This window comes from Haemaphysalis longicornis, unplaced genomic scaffold (genome assembly GCF_048455015.1).
Source record: "Haemaphysalis longicornis isolate Haplotype H1 unplaced genomic scaffold, Haemaphysalis longicornis Haplotype H1 scaffold_9, whole genome shotgun sequence".
Classification (NCBI taxonomy): Eukaryota; Metazoa; Arthropoda; class Arachnida; order Ixodida; family Ixodidae; genus Haemaphysalis; species Haemaphysalis longicornis.
The window spans coordinates 129,994,201-130,012,815 of NW_027526460.1; the positions used below are offsets into that span (position 1 = coordinate 129,994,201).

At 49.9% G+C, this 18,615-nt stretch overlaps 1 protein-coding gene across 1 annotated transcript in view; it reads left to right on the top strand.

Annotated features, from left to right (window-relative positions):
• Mitf (transcription factor Mitf) overlaps nucleotides 1-18,615 on the top strand; it is a 143,810-nt gene that overhangs the window by 97,103 nt on the left and 28,092 nt on the right. Inside the window, exon 4 of the mRNA XM_077685539.1 lies at nucleotides 16,853-17,117. Within this exon, the coding sequence (XP_077541665.1) occupies nucleotides 16,853-17,117 (265 nt within the window). The remainder of the gene's footprint in view (nucleotides 1-16,852; nucleotides 17,118-18,615) is intronic.

The following is an 18,615-nucleotide window of genomic DNA, read 5'->3' on the forward strand; positions in this document are numbered from 1 at the left end:
TGTATGTACAGTGCGGACGTTACAGCACACAGCGCGAACACAACTGGAATTAAAATTACGCGGGTGCGCCGAGGAGGCGTTACTGCGTGTTGCTGTCCGGCTTCCAGAGCCGTCAAATGCGGCTGGGCTGGCGGACTGCTACGTACTTGCCTGTCCGTTGGTCCACAATCCGTACCCCCCCTCCGTCTCATTGTAGCCCCACCGTGAGGCACACAAAGCCCACCGTGAGAAATAGCACACACAAAAATCTGCACGACAGGTAATCAGTCGTCAAAGTGTACAATCAGCGCCCGAAAGCAGCGACCACGGAACAACGCGGTAGCTCCACCGCTTCGACAGGAGCGCTGTGTCCCCCCGGGTTCGAACGTTGATCGGCTCTCCCGCGGCGCTTGTGCGCCGTGACTCAGCTTCGGGGACGACGAGATATCTGTTGTTGGGAGGGCATTTGTACGGGCCGCTGCTGCTGTACGGCATTCCACAGCCCCCTCCAGACTGGCAGTTAGTTTGAGGCTGCGGGCTCCGTGGGGCGAGGTTCGGGCAGCCACCCAAGCTCGGGGTGACGTCGACCCCTCCCCCGACTGGCGACGCGCGCAACGTGCGTCACCCCCGCGGGCTCTTTGTGGAGCACATCAACCTTAGCTTGTTTTGGCGGAAGCAGTGACAAAGTAGTGTTGCGTTTGTTGTGAAGTGCTTTTCTAAAGGAGGTGAGCGGCATACGGGCTTCTCTGAATTCGAAGCATCACTGCTGAAAGCAGTACAAACGAAAGGTCGTTTGTGTGTGCGTGCGCTCACTTGTGTTGTCTTCGGGTTTGATGCGCGGTCTAGTGTGCGTGCATTACGGGCACGCGGCGGGTCCAAGCTCCCGCTTTGGCTTTCGGTTTCGTGTTGTTTTTTTTTAACGATAACTGCCACTACATCGGAACACGTTTACCCGCGCGGTGGCCCCTGTGGCTGAGGCGTCGTGCTGCTGAGCTCAAGGACGCGGGTTCGATAACCGCCGCGGTGGCCGCCTTTCTGATGAAGGCGAAAAGCGAAAACGCCCGTATGTGGAGATTTCGGCGCTCGTTACAAATCCCTGGGTGGTCAAGATTAATCCGGAGCCCCTCCTTATGGTGCGCCTCGTAGCGCAAGGTTAGTTGGGGGACATACCAACCCTCCCCGAATTTTAATTTCCCCTCGCGGCACTTTTCGGATACTAGTGTCGGCTGCTTCGAATGCGAACTTTTTGTTGTAAAGCTTCGAACTTTTATATGTTCGTATGAGTGTGCCATTGGATGATAAACACGTCTGTGCGGTGCTACGGCTCGAAAATGCTAAAACTTTTTCTTAATAATGTACCAACTCGCCCAATCGTCCGTGTTAACTTTTCTGACTGTGGCTCAAGAAAAATAAACGGCCTGGTGTAGATTTACCGCGTTCTCCCTCCTGTAGTTTATATTCCTCGTTTTGTTGCTCCCCTCGTTTGTAACATTTCATTTTCTCGTATTTTAATGCTGCTATTGTGGGTCCCATTTTTGGATGCCGTCACGTCGTGTAAGCAAACCCTGTCTAGAAAAACTGACGTGTCCAGCTTATCATAGGGAGCTGCAGTGTCGCTATTGACCTCATTTTTGCGGCGGTGGTTCCGGAGTAGGACGGTCCGCTCATCGCTGCGAGTCAATTCGTTCACATCCACTCTGTTCTTGTGTCGACCGAGTGGAAAAATTGCACAGGCCCGCGCATGCACTGCATTGTACAGCTGGAAAAACACGCGCGCCGAATGGGGAGGTCGGCCCCGTTTTCTCTTTGCTGTCGTTTCGGCCGCATCTCATCCACCGTTCATGCATTCATGCAATGTGCGCGCGTTCTCTTGGTCCCCGCTCTGCCCCCGTTATGACCCGCCGGTGACGACAGGGTTGGACTGCGCGCGCACTGCGCATGCGTACTTTGGCACGCTGGAAACTGCCGCTGTGGCGCTTCAATCGCCCGCATTGTCGCCGTAATGGCGCAGCTCACCTTGGTAGCGCCTTCTGTGTTCACGAATCGTTCGTTATGCTGCGTCGCCCTTAGCCGCACCAGGACGTTGACCCGCCTGCCCGGAAAAATTGATGCAGTCGAACGTCGTTATAAAGTAGTAGTGTGGGGACACTAATTTATTTCGTTATATCCAGTATCCGTTGCGATAGTACAGTTGATTGATTGTGGGGTTTAACGCGCCGACGCAACGCAGGCGATGAGGCGCGCCGTAGTGGAGGGCTCCGGATTAATTTTGACCACCTGGGGATCTTTATCGTGCGCCGAAATCTCCTACACACGGGCGTTTTTGCTTTTCGCCTCCATCAGAAAAGCGGCCGCCGCGGCCGGGAATCGAACCCGCGACCTCGTGCTCAGCAGCGCAACGCCTTAGCCACTGAGCCACCGCGGCGGGTGGCGATAGTACAGTTAAAAATAAGCCCAGACCAATCGCCAATATGGCTGCCGCAAAAAAAAATTGTCTACACAAACACGAAATATTTTAATCTTCGAAGCCACTATAAACAAGGTAACCCACGTCACGTGGTATTTTTTATTTTTTGTATTTCGTGGGCAACTTCAATACGCTGAAAAACAGTGATACCTAATGGATATAACGACAGAAAGTGTTTTTTCTGAGGTTTTGAATACCGCTCTGCAATTTTCTAATTGGGAGTTTTTGCCTGGCTTCGTTGGTTCGAAAGTTGGCTAATTAAAATTGACTAATTACCTAATTAGGCAACATACTACAAATAGCGTGAGAAACTACATTGAAAAGGTAGCAACATGCATTTGCTTGCGTCGTCTTAGAGTGCATCGAAATATTTTTAAACTCTGGCTAAAGTTAGGTGAAACACCCGATATATATATACACACACATACAGTAAAAGAGAAGACTGAAGGGTAACGAACGAACATGTATTAACGTTTCGGCTTGGGGCAAGCCTTCAGAAGGCTTGCCCCAAGCCGAAACGTTAATACATGTTCGTTCGTTACCCTTACATTTTTACCGGCCCCATTGTACTTTATTCATACGCGTTATATATATATATATATATATATATATATATATATAATGTGTGTGTGTGTGTGTGTGTGTGTGTCAGGGCTCGTACAGGTCTACAGGTCCTTGAAAACCCTTGAGGGCAATAAAGCAGAGGCCCGGATATGTGACCTGCTTTTCATGGCTTATCATCGTGGCCCTGCACGCTCCCCATCAAAAGCATGGTTTTACGATTTCAAGCCAGCTAGGGAGTACAGGCAGGCTGCTTTATGCAAGGGCTCGTACAGAATGAAATCCCCGCATCGCACGAGGGGAAATTAACATAGGTCCTCTTCCCATGTTAGATGCATCCTGCATTGCCTTGTCCTGCTATTCATTTTGCACATCTCTTGTGTCCCACCGTAGCTATGTCCCACTACATTTCGAAAATGAACGGTGCTGACAACCCAGAATGACATAAAAAGGAGCACCGATAAGCAGTACTCTGAATGTGAATTTGAGAACATGGTGCATCTAGCTCCTAAGCTTTGGTGGAATATTTTATTTTTACATGTGTGATGGCCGGAAAAGTCAGACCTCACCCCCCCCCCCCCCCCCCCTTTGTTGATGAACAGACATTTAGGGGATGGCAGTGGCAGGAGGTATTAAGTATGTTCCTCGCTATCCGAGACTGTGAAAGCAGTTGCAGAGCTCGAAAACGTTCAAAATGGCATTTTTACCCGCCGCGGTGGCTCAGTGGCTAAGGCGTTGCGCTGCTGAGCACGAGGTCGCGGGTTCGATTCCCGGCCGCGGCGGCCGCTTTTCTGATGGAGGCGAAAAGCAAAAACGCCCGTGTGTACGAGATTTCGGCGCACGATAAAGATCCCGAGGTGGTCAAAATTAATCCGGAGCCCTCCACTACGGCGCGCCTCATCGCCTGCGTTGCGTCGGCGCGTTAAACCCCACAATCAAATCAAAAATCAAATCAAAATGGCATTTTTTTTTGTAAATCTCTGATTATTATTGCGGGACACTAAATTTTACCACTTCCAAAGGGTGGAGTTGTTCCACAGATTTTTCTCAAGGTCATTTTTTGTGATGTAAAGAAGCAAATGTATTGCGTGTGGGCAGCGTCCGCGAATGAAAGGGCTCTTTTTACTTCTGCAGTTTCGAACGCCGGGGTTTTTCCAAGCTGCTTTTTGACCTACTGGCCAATATTTCTTCGTCATATCCGATATCGCGCACGGCTCTCACGGTTTCAGTTTCGTTATAATAGAATTGGTGTCATTGAAACAAAGCGTGGCCAACCAGAGCTCGTATTTAGTTCGCTATAGCCGATAATTCGCTATATCAGTGTTCGTTATAACGAGGTACAATTGCAGTTTATTCCAGACGCGAGGAGGGCGCATCGTGGTGCTCAGTGGGTAGCAGAGAAGGATCTCGCGTCGTCTGTAGTACTGCTCAGTAAAATGATTTACACCCTAGAAGGGGAGTTTTCACCGTCTATAACACCCTTACAGCCTGAAAAAAAACTCAAGAAAACACCCTTTTGCAGTGTGTTGTGTAACCCTTTAAGGGGTACTCGCCTGTTAACATTCCTGGACTTCATGACTCACGGACATAAAAACTATCGTGCACCAATACGAAAAGCTTTACAAATACATATCAATGTTCAGAACCGCCCAGTTTGCTTATTTTAGAAATACGTGACTGCTGTACTGAAATAAATACCTCTTACTTGGTATTCAGGTAGCGCCATCTTGTGAAAACTGTATAAACCAAAATGCGTCCCTTGTTTACTTTTTTATCTGTGTAAAGATGGGCCATATGTTTAAAAGAAGCAAACTATAGGCCGTTGGCAACATTTCTATGAATTTTTAGAACATTTCTTATCGGTACACAATGCTTTTGAAGCCAGTGGGTCAGTCGGTAATAAGTCCCAGAGGAATGTGATGAGGTGAGTCCCTCTTAAGGAGTGTAAGGGTGTTGTGCGGGGTGTAAGGTGTAAGGGTGTTGTGACAGTAAAAGCGCTCCTTAAAAATGTAAATCATTTTGCGGTGTGGTTTGGTAGTTCAAACAGTCCGTTGTGCTGGGTGCCAATCTCTTGGCAGTTGGTAAACACTGCGAGGGGAATAACCGGCAGGAACCTTTATAATAAACTGCCGTTTTTGTGAGTGCGTGATGAAGCATCAGGTACGGTCACGCCCATACAGCCGTTTAAGAACGGGCATCGTCAGTTGTGCGTACTCGGTGGATTTATTGGCCCAGGAAGAATCATGTTTCTAGAGGGAAGTAAGCATGGCGGGGGACGAGACGCAGAACCGCCGTACGGATCTCTGCTTTCATTGCGAGGCTGAATTTCGAAGACGCTGACGGGGTCCAATGACTCCTGGCTGCCGCCTAAAAGGGGGAAGATGACAGAGGAGGGTCTCCAACCTCTTCCTTTTCCCACTACCTCATACCGGGCACACAATAAAGTTGTTCTATCTCTCTCGCGGCCCCTCTCCTGCTGTTTTTATTCCGTTGTCTTGGCGTCGCTTATTCGCAGACGGTATTAAGTGCACAGGTGGCGATGAGTGGCCGCCCTGGTGGCGCCTGCTCTCTTGAGGATGCTGCCCGACCGCGCTTGTGGAGTTTCGAGTTTCCGCCGATAGCGGCAGTGGGTTTCAAGCCTAAGGTCCGTGGATGCGATCCGAAAGCCTTCCTTAGTGCCGCAGGAGGTGTGAGGTAGGATGTCAGCGAGTATATTGCTGGTTCCCAACAGACAAACGACGGGCCTGCGGGTAGAAAAGGTATACGGGGAAACATGATGCTTACATCCAGAGCTTACCTTACATAAGTATAGTACGAACCTTGCAGTCGTGTGAAACGCTAAAAACTGTTTGCAGAGGTTCTCCGCTTCTCCGTTAGCGATCAAACTTTGCACGAAGGTCGTATTTCGGGGCTCGTTTTGTTTAACTCCAACAACAAGGACGTCACTTGCCGGCGTATTTAGAATATCAATAAAAACGATTTTCAACTACGGGAGCAGCCCTATGTGTGGGAGCGTAGCGGCCATCTTGGACCAGCCGGGAACGGCGGCGCCACCTGGAGTATGCAGAACGAAACGCGCGATGCGGGAGCCAAATGCTGCGGTAGACAAAAAAAAGAAACTCTTTTCGTCGCTAGCTCAGCATGGCAAATATTTACGTAAGATTTGAAACTAATCTTAAAGTATTAGGGGATTCGTAGTTACCAATACCAGTAAACGTTGAATATTTTTTAATGTGATTTCGGATTGTCTGTCGTCTGCTGTTCCAGGTAATTTGCTGGTAATTCCTGCTGTTCCAGGTAAAGGCTGTTCCAGGCCAAAGTTAACACTCGCGATTCTTTCTTCACAATACTGGGTGTGTTCTCGCTTTGCCTTTATCGTCGTGTGAGTGCCTGTCTGTACTTGCAGTGTGGCGCGCCGTTACAAGGTCTTTCACTACTCACGAACATGATCAAGGCGGGTTAAAAGAATTTAGAACACTCCTTACCTCAGCAAGGATTCCTCAAGAGCGGCTCGTCTTCCTTAGGTAAATTTTGGGGCCAAAGTTTGAGACGCTTCCTACCTTACGTGGTTTTCCTTCCTCAAATCTGTAGCCATTCATGCTTCCTTGACAATTTTTATAGCAGTACTGACACGTAATTTTCGTGTTACGCTTTTTTTTCGTGGCTATAGGTGCCTACGAGCCCACTAATCATTGAATGGCACATTAGATTGTCGAACGCAGAATAAATAATTACTTAAAGCTCCATTTATTCGTGGCAGTTTTGGTTTCGGTGAAGCGAACACCGAGGCAGCCGCCATGACGGGAAGGCGCATTTGACGTCACTTCTCGTCGCACGACATCCGATGCTGGTCTGGGCGCGTAGTCGCACGTGACGTCAGTCCCAGAAACTGTGACGTGTGATGGACAGCGCGGAAAAGCGCGCGCCAACAACACCGCGGCCGCGTCGATACGTGACGGGAGCCCTACGTCGGCCGTTTGGGTCGAAGCGCAGATGACGTCATGAGCTTGCTCGATGGCGCGGTTTAGCTTTCTCGTGCGCGCAAGGATTAAAATTGATTTAAAGTAGGTTCTACTGAACGGTTATGGTTTATACTTGTGAGGGGGTATTTGCATATAGTGCAAAGGAAGATTTTTACGTAGTTAGCTTTACAAATTTCGTGTCAGTGCTGCTTTAGAAATGATACCTTGGGAATTGACCAAATGGAGACGGACCGCTAGCTCTTCAGGTGTCCTTGCTGAGCTGAGAAGCGTTTCTAATTTGGCGCTAGTAATGTGTCTCCTACAGTTTTCGTGAGTGAATTAAATTTCTGGATGATCTAGCTCTAATATGCGCAACTCACACAGTTATTATGTGGCGCGTGTCGGCGAAAAGCAAGAACGCCCGTATGTTCGTTAAAAATCCCCAGGTGCTCAAAATTCGTTCATCTTACCGGGATGGTTCCTATACGCCTTTTGCCCGTCACGTTCGCCCCCCGTGGGGATCGCCGGCGAATGAAATCCACGATCATGGAACTGTCATGTGGGGCTTGTTTTAGGGCGAGGGTGGAGGATTGGCTGGTGCCCCGCCCTTAATTTCCTTCTCTCCCTGTCCTTGTGCTGTACACTCCGCGCAAGCACGCGGTGCTGCCGTAACGAGTGCTCTAAAATTCCTCAGAACATTCGCGCGCGGATTGAACGAAAGCACTCCTGGAAGGCATTGGGGGATCGTGGTGCGGCGTCCGGCTTATTTCAGCGAAAGATGAGTTCGCCTAGCCCACCTGACATCCGGCAGCTAATCGGGCACCTGCGCCTGATTTCCGATTTGGCTTGGCTTCCTTACTGGAGGGCAGATTGATTGGGGCGAGTATTTCCAGCCTTCAGAGCGCCCTTAATGAAACGCATGCCTCCTGTCTAAGCATGATAGCTGTTGTATCGGTTTCGTTGTTCGGCTTCGCTGTTCGCCGCGGGCCAGTGGGCGTTTTATCATTTTATCTCTGGAGTTAGTCTCGTAGTTGTCGTGCAATCATTACACCCTTTTCGTTCTACCGCAAAACGGTCCTGTGTTGAAACAGCGACGCGGCACAAGAGTACATATAAGCTGGGCACTTGAGCTTCGATGTGAAGAAAAATGTACCGTATTTTCGCGTGTATAACCCGCACCAAGAATGCGAAAATTTCGATCACTGATTGATTGTGGGGTTTAACGCGCCAACGCGACCCAGGCGATGAGCTCGAAATTAATCCCGAGCCCTCCACTATACGGCGCGCCTAGGCGCGCCGTATAGTGGAGGGCTCGGGATTAATTTCGACCTCCTGGGGATCTTTAATGTGCGCCGAAATCTTCTACGCACGAGTGTTTTTGCTTTTCGCCTCCATCAGAAAAGCGGCCGCCGCGGCCGGGAATCGAACCCGCGTCCTCGTGCTCAGCAAATGCGAAAATTTCAGTGGCAAAATAGGGGTGTGGATAATACGCGGTGTCTTTTCTTTAGTGCAGCTTTACGGCAATGCGCGTTGTGCCGTAAAGCTCCTATGCTGTAACACTGACTAAGCCTTCCGTGGCGGCGATTGCGCAAAACGTACAAGGGCAAGGAAGAAAAAACAAGGACGAACCTCTATCAACTGAACTTTACGCTTTTTCTGTTTACATAGTATGTGATGTGTTGCTTGAGCAGTAGCTTTGGTGCAGCCTTTCCTGTATGAAATGTGCGGGCAATACACGTTTTTTTTTTTTTTTTTCCGGCGGGCTTTTGAAAGTTTGGGTGCGGATTATATGCAGGGGCGGGTTATACGCGCGAAAATATGGTATGGAAATCGATTGCACTGTTTCCCGAACTCGCACGCTATACGAGAAACTCTCAGGACGACGCAAGCGAAGCGGGGGCGTATCTACATCTTCCCACCGGTTTTGTTTGCCATTTTCGCTCCTGGCCTCGTTGGTATGTGCGCCGAAATTTAAATTTGCGGGACTTGTCATAACAGGAGTGGCTGAGGTCATAGAGTTTCATACTAATATATACTAGAGGGAAATCTGGCGCTGCATTCGCGGGCCGCCGTGGGCGGCGCCATTGCAGCTAGCCACGTTCCTCGCGTCCTTGGCTTGGTTAGCCATATGGCTTCTTTTTCGTCTTGAAGTCAAAAGGGGTACCATTGTTTTTTGTTTATCTTCCATATCTTCCATAAAGCTTCTAAATAATCCCTGACATGTCTTTCTGGAGCTTTAATTTTATAATAACAAAACAAATTCGATTAATCTTCTGCAGTAATATTGTTGCATTTTTGCAGCCAAAGCCAACTTTTTGGACTGTTCGTGAGCCATGCCAAGGACAAGTGGAACGTACCCGCCCGGTACATGACGGCACGCTCGCTGAAGCGTGGCTCCCCTAGACAGTGGCGCCAGATTTCCCTCTAGTATATATTAGTATGAAACTCTATGGCTGAGGTGAAACCCTCCGGCTCATCAGGCTGCCGCGGCTTATCGATCTCGCTGCCAGTTTAATCGTGTTTTCACTTTCCCTTGCCTATCGCCCACGCCATGGAGGCGGATGCCCGATTTCCGCTGCCTCCCATCTTACGCCACATGCGCGCAGTTTTCGGCCAGCAACAGGCTCCTCAAGTGGATCGCGATAGCGAGGGGGGCAGCGTGCGTGACGCAAGTCCTCCCTCAACCTATCACTCGGGGCGTAACGTGCGTTCGAATGCACGGGTCCCGTTATCTCGACCAACGACCTCATTGTCTCACGTTCCTATCTCGGTGTGTGCCGGCCGGCGGCTCACAATGGCCCCTCCTTATCGGCTGGCCGCTAGTCAATTGACCGGGGGAGTGATTTCCATGGCCGGGCGTACACGGGGGTGTTTTACCGAAATCGCTCATATGCGCACACCCCTGCGTGTGCGGACATGACGAATAGCTGCACCTAACGAGCGCTAATTGCCTCCTCGCGTGCAACTTCGGATTTCTCGGGAAATAATACTTGCCGCACAGTCGAGTCGGTTACCCCGCCCCCTTTGTCTGAAACACGAGACTTAAAGCGGGTTTTCTACGTCCGGCAAGTCGGATCCAGCATGTCGGATCCGACTTGTCGGACCGACACGCGAGGCCATGTCGGGCGGCCGTTTTCTTTTGCATTCGGGAGCAGGACCCCGACAGCAGTGTCGGGCCAAACACGTCACTTGAATCAAGTATTGTGATTGGTTCATCCGAACTTATACTGCTTTTTTTACGCTCAACCGGCTACTGTGATAATTTGAGAAAATTTGAGTTTGTTTCTCTCAGCATATATGTATTTAGCTTGCCGATGGCGTGAATGTTTATATCGCTAGACGTAATGAGCCAGCAGCCGTAACGTTTATGTATGCACCAGTGCATCGGAGCGCTTCCCATAAACCGTTGCATATATGCCCGGCGAAGCTGCCGAGCAGTCCGGTTTCCGACGTGGCGCGTCAAATATCTAGCAGGTTGGATGCGTGCGGGAGAGGGCGATGCGGCTGATGCGACTGGTCATTCGGCAGCCAAACCGGTTCTCGGCGCGGAGACGCGTGCGAGAACGCATGCTTTTCCGCTCATGTGTTCTACTCTAGCGTACGTCTCTTGTCCGCTACCACGTCGCGTGTTTGGCGGTTCAGACGGTGCACCAGCTTTCTAGAGTGCGAAACACATGTCCGGAGAACGACGCGTTTCGGCACACGTTTTTCTTTCCCCTCTCCAAAGCCGGTCCTGCTGCTTTCACGCGTTTTAGATGCAACGCATCTCTTTAACTCTCCTTGTCCCGCGTTGCCGCGGCGTAGTCCGCATCCGTCCCCCATTCTCCTCGCCGCCGCAGCTGCGTGCTCCGCCGCTCTCACCGCAGCGCCATCTGTGCGTCAGCGCGGTCAGCGCGCAGCTTGCGCTCGGCTGCGCTCGCTCCCGTCGCCGTGCCAGCTGTGCGTTAGCGCGCAGCTTGCGCTCGGTTAAAAATTTACACCATCTTCCAGCGAGGGGAACCATGGGGTAGGTGCGACGCATCGGGGGTGAACATGCTGCGTAAATAGGATACACAACAACAGCAATCCACACGCTGACATCGCTAACATAACGGAAACGCAACGGCAACCCCCGATGCGTTGCATCTACCCCATGGTTCCCCTCGCGGGAAGATGGTGCAAATTTTTCTCACCGCTGCCTTACCGGCTTCCGGAGAGGGAAAACGCGTCGTTTCCCGCACGTGTGTTTCGCACTCCCATAAGCTGCTGTCGTGAGAGTATGGGTCACGGTATGAAAACGCGTGCTATTACACGTCGCCCATTATCGAAGTTAATCGAAAGCCTTCCTCGGTGTTTGCTTCAACAATTTCGAGCGGGGCTTTTAAAGGCGCAGAATGTTTCTTCTGTGCAATCAATCGACAGAGCAACAATAAGAAAGCAGATGCAAGATTTTGTAGAGTGTGCGCAAGATATTGCACCTTGAGGAACAAGCGCATGGCGAAGCACTCCGTTTCGTGTTTTGTGAAATTATTTTGCGCCTTAGGCTTGAGCCAGGCATGCAGGCGAACACCACAGATGTCCTCAAATAACGTTTCCGCGCGTGTGCTAGCAGTGACCTTCGCAGACCTCCGAAATGCCGTCGTTAATTCCAAAATGCGTGCAGGTTTTGCAGATCAGAACGTGGCATATAGCGAGTGTCTTCCGGCCACCAATACGACACGCTTGCCCTTGCAGACAGTATGTCACACTGGTTCGACACTTTCGTCGACAATTGCGCTCTTTGCGCATATTCGGCCTTGCGCCGTAAAAATCCAATCATCCTCATCATCATCATCCGTTTCATCGACGACGTACGTGGCCAGCGTGTGAGGTAAATGAACCTTCAGCAATCTTGTAAGCATGCGTGGAGGCCCAAGCTCCAGACGGATCGGTGCAAGTACGCCGCCTCTATAGCAAGGTCAAGATTAGCCTTTTTCGTGTATTTCAACAGCAACGGTATTTCAGAGTGAGGAATTTCATTGAAGGGTCCTCCCTCCCAGTGTAAGATGCAACGTCCTGCGGTCACCTCTGGTTTTACAAGTGCCGCCCTTACTGCGAACAAGGTTACTCGGTCGTACACTCTGCTCTTAAGCCTCGTATGGCTCTTATCTTTTATTACTCTTTCTCGAGATTAGCGCAAGGCGTCGTAGCCTTAGGTTCTCCCAGGTGTACAAGAGTAACGAGAGACGCCGAGGAATGGCATCGGGGCCCATAAAGTCGGTACAACAATGAGATCGCGAGAGGGGCGGCCATAAATGAGTTCTCCAGCTGGAATGCCGGCGATGCTCTTTTAATGCCCCTCGTGGCCCACATGCCACCACCGATACGCGCCCCACTTTCGCAGCGCTGTGAGGAAGGTTGTCTTGCAGCTGCAGGCTGTGGGTTGTACCTGTTCCCCGCTGCAGTGGAAATGTGCGAGGGGGGGGGATCGGGTACACAGCTGCCGTGTGCAGCTGGTGCAGCGTATAGTGGTAACACGTGCTGTTGTAGCCTTCAGGGAATCCACTGGAACAGCATGGCTAGATGTGCCTGTTTTTGCTTGAAACACTGTGCGTCGCCTCCATTTTTTCGAGATAGTTTTAGCATAGCGTTACCGTGTTTGCGTTACCGTCTTCCGTGTTTGCCGGAGTCGGCTGCGCATGCGCCAGAGTTACCGCGAACGCTAGCTTACCGGCACGGGCTTTACCGTCGCCAGCGAGCTTCCTAAGCAGACTAAGTGTACCCTCGCGTATTGATTACAGGCAAATGCAGTGCGCTCGGCACTTGATGCTTGGTACAGCCGATAAAAGAAATTCTCGCTTTTCTTGTTATATGATGCTCAGGAGCACAACAAGGCTGTTTTTTTTCTGAGATGGGCGAGCAAAATGGCCACCCCTACGCGTGCTAAGCCTCGCCCGCCTCAAATGGTTCAGATATGTTTGTGAGCACGCAAAGTGTGGGCTCGCCATCGAATGAGTACAGTAGGAATCAGGGTAAACTAGAATTTACGTCCGCGTTAAATATTTCGGCATGAAATGGGTAAAATATGTTGAAATAATTACTCAATAACCTAATAACCTACACTGCCTTGCCCAGCACAATTTTGGAGACGTAAAAGCGCTTTGCGAGCTCAGAAACCTATCTGAACTATTTGATGCGGGTGAGGAGGGGGCAGCCAATTTGCTCGCCCATCCGAAAAAAAAAAGTTTGTCGTATTCCTGAGCATCATTTAACGAGAAAAATGTAATTAACAACATTAACTGAGATTACTTTTATCTGCTGTACCAAGCAGCAAGCGCCGAGCGCAAGACGAGCGGGTACACTTCGTCTGCTCGGGGAGCGCGGTGGCGGCGGTAAAGGCTGTGCCGGAAAGTTAGTTCACGGGAACTCGTCGCGCGTGCGCAGTCGACCCCCGCAAAGCCGGTAAACTGTAACGCTAACACGGTAAAGACGTGCTAGGACTCTGTATTAGGCAGGTTTAGCATATCGTTACCGTGTTACCGGAAGCCGGAGTTTCTGGTTACCGCTGAAAACGGTAGGACATGTTTTAGCGCTCCGTTCGCGGTTTGCGTATCCCGGTCGCCGTGGCGCAGGTAGCGACGTCTGATGAATTAGTCTCAAAGCAAATCACGCATAATTTTGTTGCTCATATATATGTGCATTCGTTTAAATTAACTTGAATATTTCGCTTTTCGGGTGAAGCATTCACACTAACTGTAGTTTTGAGAATACTGTATGCATCACCTGTTGAGCTTTAAAAAGAAAACGTGTTGGTGGCGCCATCTACTGAGTACAGTTAGGATCAAGGTTAACTAGAATTTGCCCCGTACTAAATATTTAGGCAAGAAATGAGTAAGATATGTCGTAGTAATTGCTCAATAACAATAACCTACACTACCTTGCCCAGCACAATTTTGGAGGCCTAAAAGCACTTTGCGAGCTCAGAAACTCATCTGAACTATTTAGGCGGGCAAGGCTTAGCACGAGTAGGGGCGGCCATTTTGCTCGCCCATCTGAGAAAACTGGTCGTTTGTCGCTTTCCTGAGCATTATTTGACAAGAAACACGTAATAAACGGCATCAAGTAAAATTACTTTCATCGGCTGTACCAAGCATCAAGTGCCATTTGCTGTAATCAATACGCGACGGTACACTTCGTCTGCTCAGGAAGCTCGCTGGCGACGGTAAAGCCTGTGCCGGTAAGTTACCGTTCACGGTAACTCTCGCGCATGCGCAGTCGACTCCCGCTAACACGGCAAACGGTAACGTAAACACGGTAACGCTATGCTAAAACTCTCTGTCCTTATGTTACCTAGCGGGAGAGAACTTTACGTAAAATCGTGGTCGGAATAGCTGGGGAAACAAATTCATACCCTTAAACCCGAATGGGGGCCTCTGAAATTTTTTGAAGGAAGTATTAAAATTGAATTAACCGACGTCGAAACATCGTGAACCGGCCGTGTGTACTAATCTATAAAATTAATGCGTGTGTGTACTTGTACTATTATGAGCAATATGATAGGGAACACAGGAACGCGTAGAAAACACCCTCAGACCCAGCTATGAGTGATACGCAGCGGCCGCCGTCGGAAACAAAGTGGAAAGGGGGACGCTGTTCTAACAACTGTCCCCATTCCCGCCGTGCGTCTTATCGGCTATCGGACGACACCATATTAGTGGCGAACTGACGTAGCTGCTGCTTTGTAGAAATGCCAGCGCGGTGGGAGTGCCAGGAGTTAGTGGAAGGGCGCCCTCCTTTCCCCCCTTGGTTTTCACAGCGCCATCCGCGTATCGCTCTGAGTCTGTTTCGAGGCTGTTTGCCACGCGTTCCTGTGTTCCCTTTCATATTGCTCATAATAGTACATGTAGTTTTCGTGTTTGTATTGCCTTCTCCCGGCTACAAAAACCGCGCCCCTAACTATAGCGATTGCGTCGTGCAAGGGCGCTCTGCATGCTGCCGATTATCTTACTTACAGCCTCCTTGCGCTCTCATTATCTGCGCAGTAGCTTGAATTCTGCACTTATCGCTTCGAAAAGTATTATGTACATGTCTGACATGCCTCCGCTGAAGTCCGAAAGAACGTCGTCCTGCCCAAGTGTCAGTGCCAAGATGCGCGGCTTGCGCCACCTTACGGCACTCCAGGGAAATTCTGGGTCCCCCAGCTAGAACGGTGAATCGAGGTACCAATTTACGCGCCAGACGTGCATCTCCTGGTTTCTTTCACCGGGTATAATCCAAACACGAACTGCCGCCACTAAACCGCACGTGTCCTGTAGAAACGCATGAATGGCCGCGCGTCAATCATCAGTGTTCTGCGGCGAAGCTGCCTATGGATGGGTTCCGTGCATTTTAAGCGCAGCTTATATGGCTGAAGTGCCGTGCGTTTTTCGTTTCCGGGAACGAGAACTCCCGAAGCTCCAACTACGGGTCTTTGAAGCGCGAGACGTTGGATAACGAATGTCCCGGTGTGCGTAACTCACCAACAAAGTCGCACGCCATTCCAGACATGGTCTGTACCCCAAGCTTACGCATCTCATCACTTGGACGACTTTGGCCCCGAGCTTATAAACGTCTCATCACTTATATATGCATTTGGAATGGATTAGCGATTAATAGGTACAATTTTCACGATTAGTGGGGTCAAAATAAAAGTGTGCGCTTGGATATATGTGTCTTTCCTGAGATGGCCGCTGTTAGCAATTAAGAGAAATAAAATTTCCTCATGCCTTTCGCCTAAATTTTGTGTCACCTTTATTTTTATTATTTGCAATAATATATATTCCCATTGGCATAAAAGTGTCACCTGTATGTTGGGGGCTAAAAGGCTTCCCTGGTCATCCACCTTCATAGATTGTAATGGCTCATGTTTTTTTCTTCTGCATGTTTAAAATATATACGCCGGCTTTCGTAAACAAGCAACGTGGGCGTATAAGCGCTATCGAAAATAAGTGCAACTACCATCATGTCCCGTTTCTATTTATACACATTGCACCATTTGTACACCTTTCGCAAGGGGCGAATAGTCCGCCAAATCTGTATCTTTTAATAACGAACATATGGGAAGCGCTAGAGGATCTTTTCCCGCCCGCCCAATCTGTGTCCTTTCTGATACGTTTTTTTTTTTTTTTTTTTCCTGTCTCTGGTGTGTTATCTGATAGCCTTGGAGCGGCAGGGGCGGGCTTGTAACGGCGACGAAGACAGCACAACTCTGCGCGTTAGAAACATACAAGAAGCGCCCTGTCAGGACAGGCCTCTGAGTGCGAACAGCCGATCCGAGACTTGATTGCGGATGACTGCAGCTCGCCCAGCAAATTTTATTATATTGTGCAGCTTACAAAATAATTTACCGCGCACCTGTTGGCTTGTCGCGGGAAATTTACGAGTGTCAAAACCCACAGGTTGGCGGGTGCGCAAATGACTTCGTGCTTGCAATGTGAATGCAGGCGGTTATAATTTAGAGGAATAGCTGAGTGTAGTGAGGTGCAAACGAAAGTCATCCGATGTTCGTTTAGTATCCCTTAGAGTACGCCTTCAGAGAGCGGCACGCCGTGAACAGCACAGAACGATAACGCGCAGTAAGATAGCATGAATAACAAATTGTTGGTGTTAAAACGACATGCTTGGTCCTCGGAATAACTGCGTGCAAATTACGGCTTCAGCGGGGCTCTGTTGCGGAGCTAATGTCTTGCCGTGCGTGTGGGGGTCCTCATGGACGAGGTTTGTGGCTGGTGACCTTTTATGACCCCGCAGTTCTCCCAAAACGCTTTTTTTTTACTTGGTCACTGACCCGCACGTCACGTTTATTATGCTACCTGACCCGACGATATGCCGTCGACTTCGTCGACTTTCTCTCGTACAAGCGGAAATGTTCTTGTGTCCTGTGCAGTTCGAGGACGCCTTCGACGACATCTCGCACTTCGACGGCGAGGACTTCCTGAGCAGCATCGGCGCCGGGCATGGGGCGGGCCACGCGACTGTTCCCAGCTCGCTGGTGGACTTCGAGGAAGTGTGGCCGGGGTCCAAGGGGGGCGGGGCCCAGGGGGCCTCGTCGTGTCCTCCGGACCTCGCCCTGGTCAAGGAGGAGGAGCTGCTCGAGAACGACATCCGCGCCCTGCAGAAGGACCGTCAGAAGAAGGACAACCACAACATGAGTATGGCCTGTCTCCTCTCCTCCTCCTCCTCCTCCTCCTCAGCTGCTATGCGAAGAGTACTGAGGGATTCTTCCAGATGCGGTGCCTCTCCTCCCTGGATGCAATTTATCAGTAGAGGAAACTTAAAAAAAAAAATAACGCCGTTCCACTCAATGTGAAAAGCTGTCGGAAGCGCAGAGCAGTGATTCGCCATAATGGGCTGTACCGCCGTTATCCGCTCACTGCTACCACCCAATGAAAGTCAAATTTCCCACCTTCGCAGTGCCCGCGCGCCCCCTGCCTGAAACTGCGCCAGCGGGAGTTTCGTTCTTTCTGCACTCGCTTTTCCTCCCGTACGTGCCGGCGTTGCACTGCCACCTTTTTTTTTTTTTTTTTTTTTTTTTCTCTCGCTTACTACCGTAAAAAACAACCCAAAGAGCGTTTTTAACTAAATGAACGCGGGCGCTGCCGGTTAATTACGTATACTTTGTCTCAAATCCACCTGCAGTTTTCTGTGCGCTAAACATCGGGGAGATGTATGACAGGCGCCAGCGGTTCACGAGTTTCAAACGCTTATGACTATTGGCGGTGAGCGCGACCACGGGCGGCGCTGCGGAGCGTGCCTCCGTGACGTCGGCTTAGGGATTCTCGCATTTGTCGTCTGCTTCACTCGGGCTCGCTCTCTATGATGTTTCTTTGCGCGCGGTTGAGATTTTGTGCTTGTCCGCAGCAGATCTCGCGAATGCGGAACTTTTTTTTCGTAACAAAAGACTTAAAATAGCGTAAACTAGCTCAAGGCTGTGATTTTAAGTATAGTTTTTGATACCGCTCCGGAAAAAAAACATTGCCGGCGTCGCCCATGCATTGCTGCGAAGCTGGTCCTGTGCGGAGCGCGAAGAGGCGGAGCTAGGCGTCAGCCTCTGTGTTCAGCAGTCTTTCGAACAAAGGTAACAGCCGCAGGCTGTTACCTTTGACAACAGCGAAAATGGAAGACCACAACAAATTCCAGGCCTTCGGGGCTGTCGGTTTTGGCAGAAGGCATTACGATTCCAGCTAATCGCATGTAAGGTAAAACAGATTTGGCAACCTTGTCTAACACTCGAAACTATTGTATCAATCACTTTACGTTGTCACGGCATGAAAGTGTGCCGACATGCACTATGGGGCACAAATAATGTAGGTTGATTTCCAAATAACCTGCTGTGTGTATAGGCGCGTGCTGGTTTTCTACCTGGCTTCTAACCAGTATGCAGGCTTATTGAGCAAAACGAGTAACCTGTAAGGCAAACCATGGCCTCTTTTATGGGCAAACATACAGTAAGAATATGTTTTTTTCATATTTGGAGGGATATTTCGGTACATTTGCCACAACCATATCATCCCAATATTCAGACAGGCATTATAGTAAAACTGCACTGAAGAGGGGGAGGACCAGGAGGGGGAGAAAACAGTAAAATCGAGCTGGTTAGTGGGCAGGCTCCTCAGTCCAAGACGAGAGAGTAAGATTCATTCTTCAATT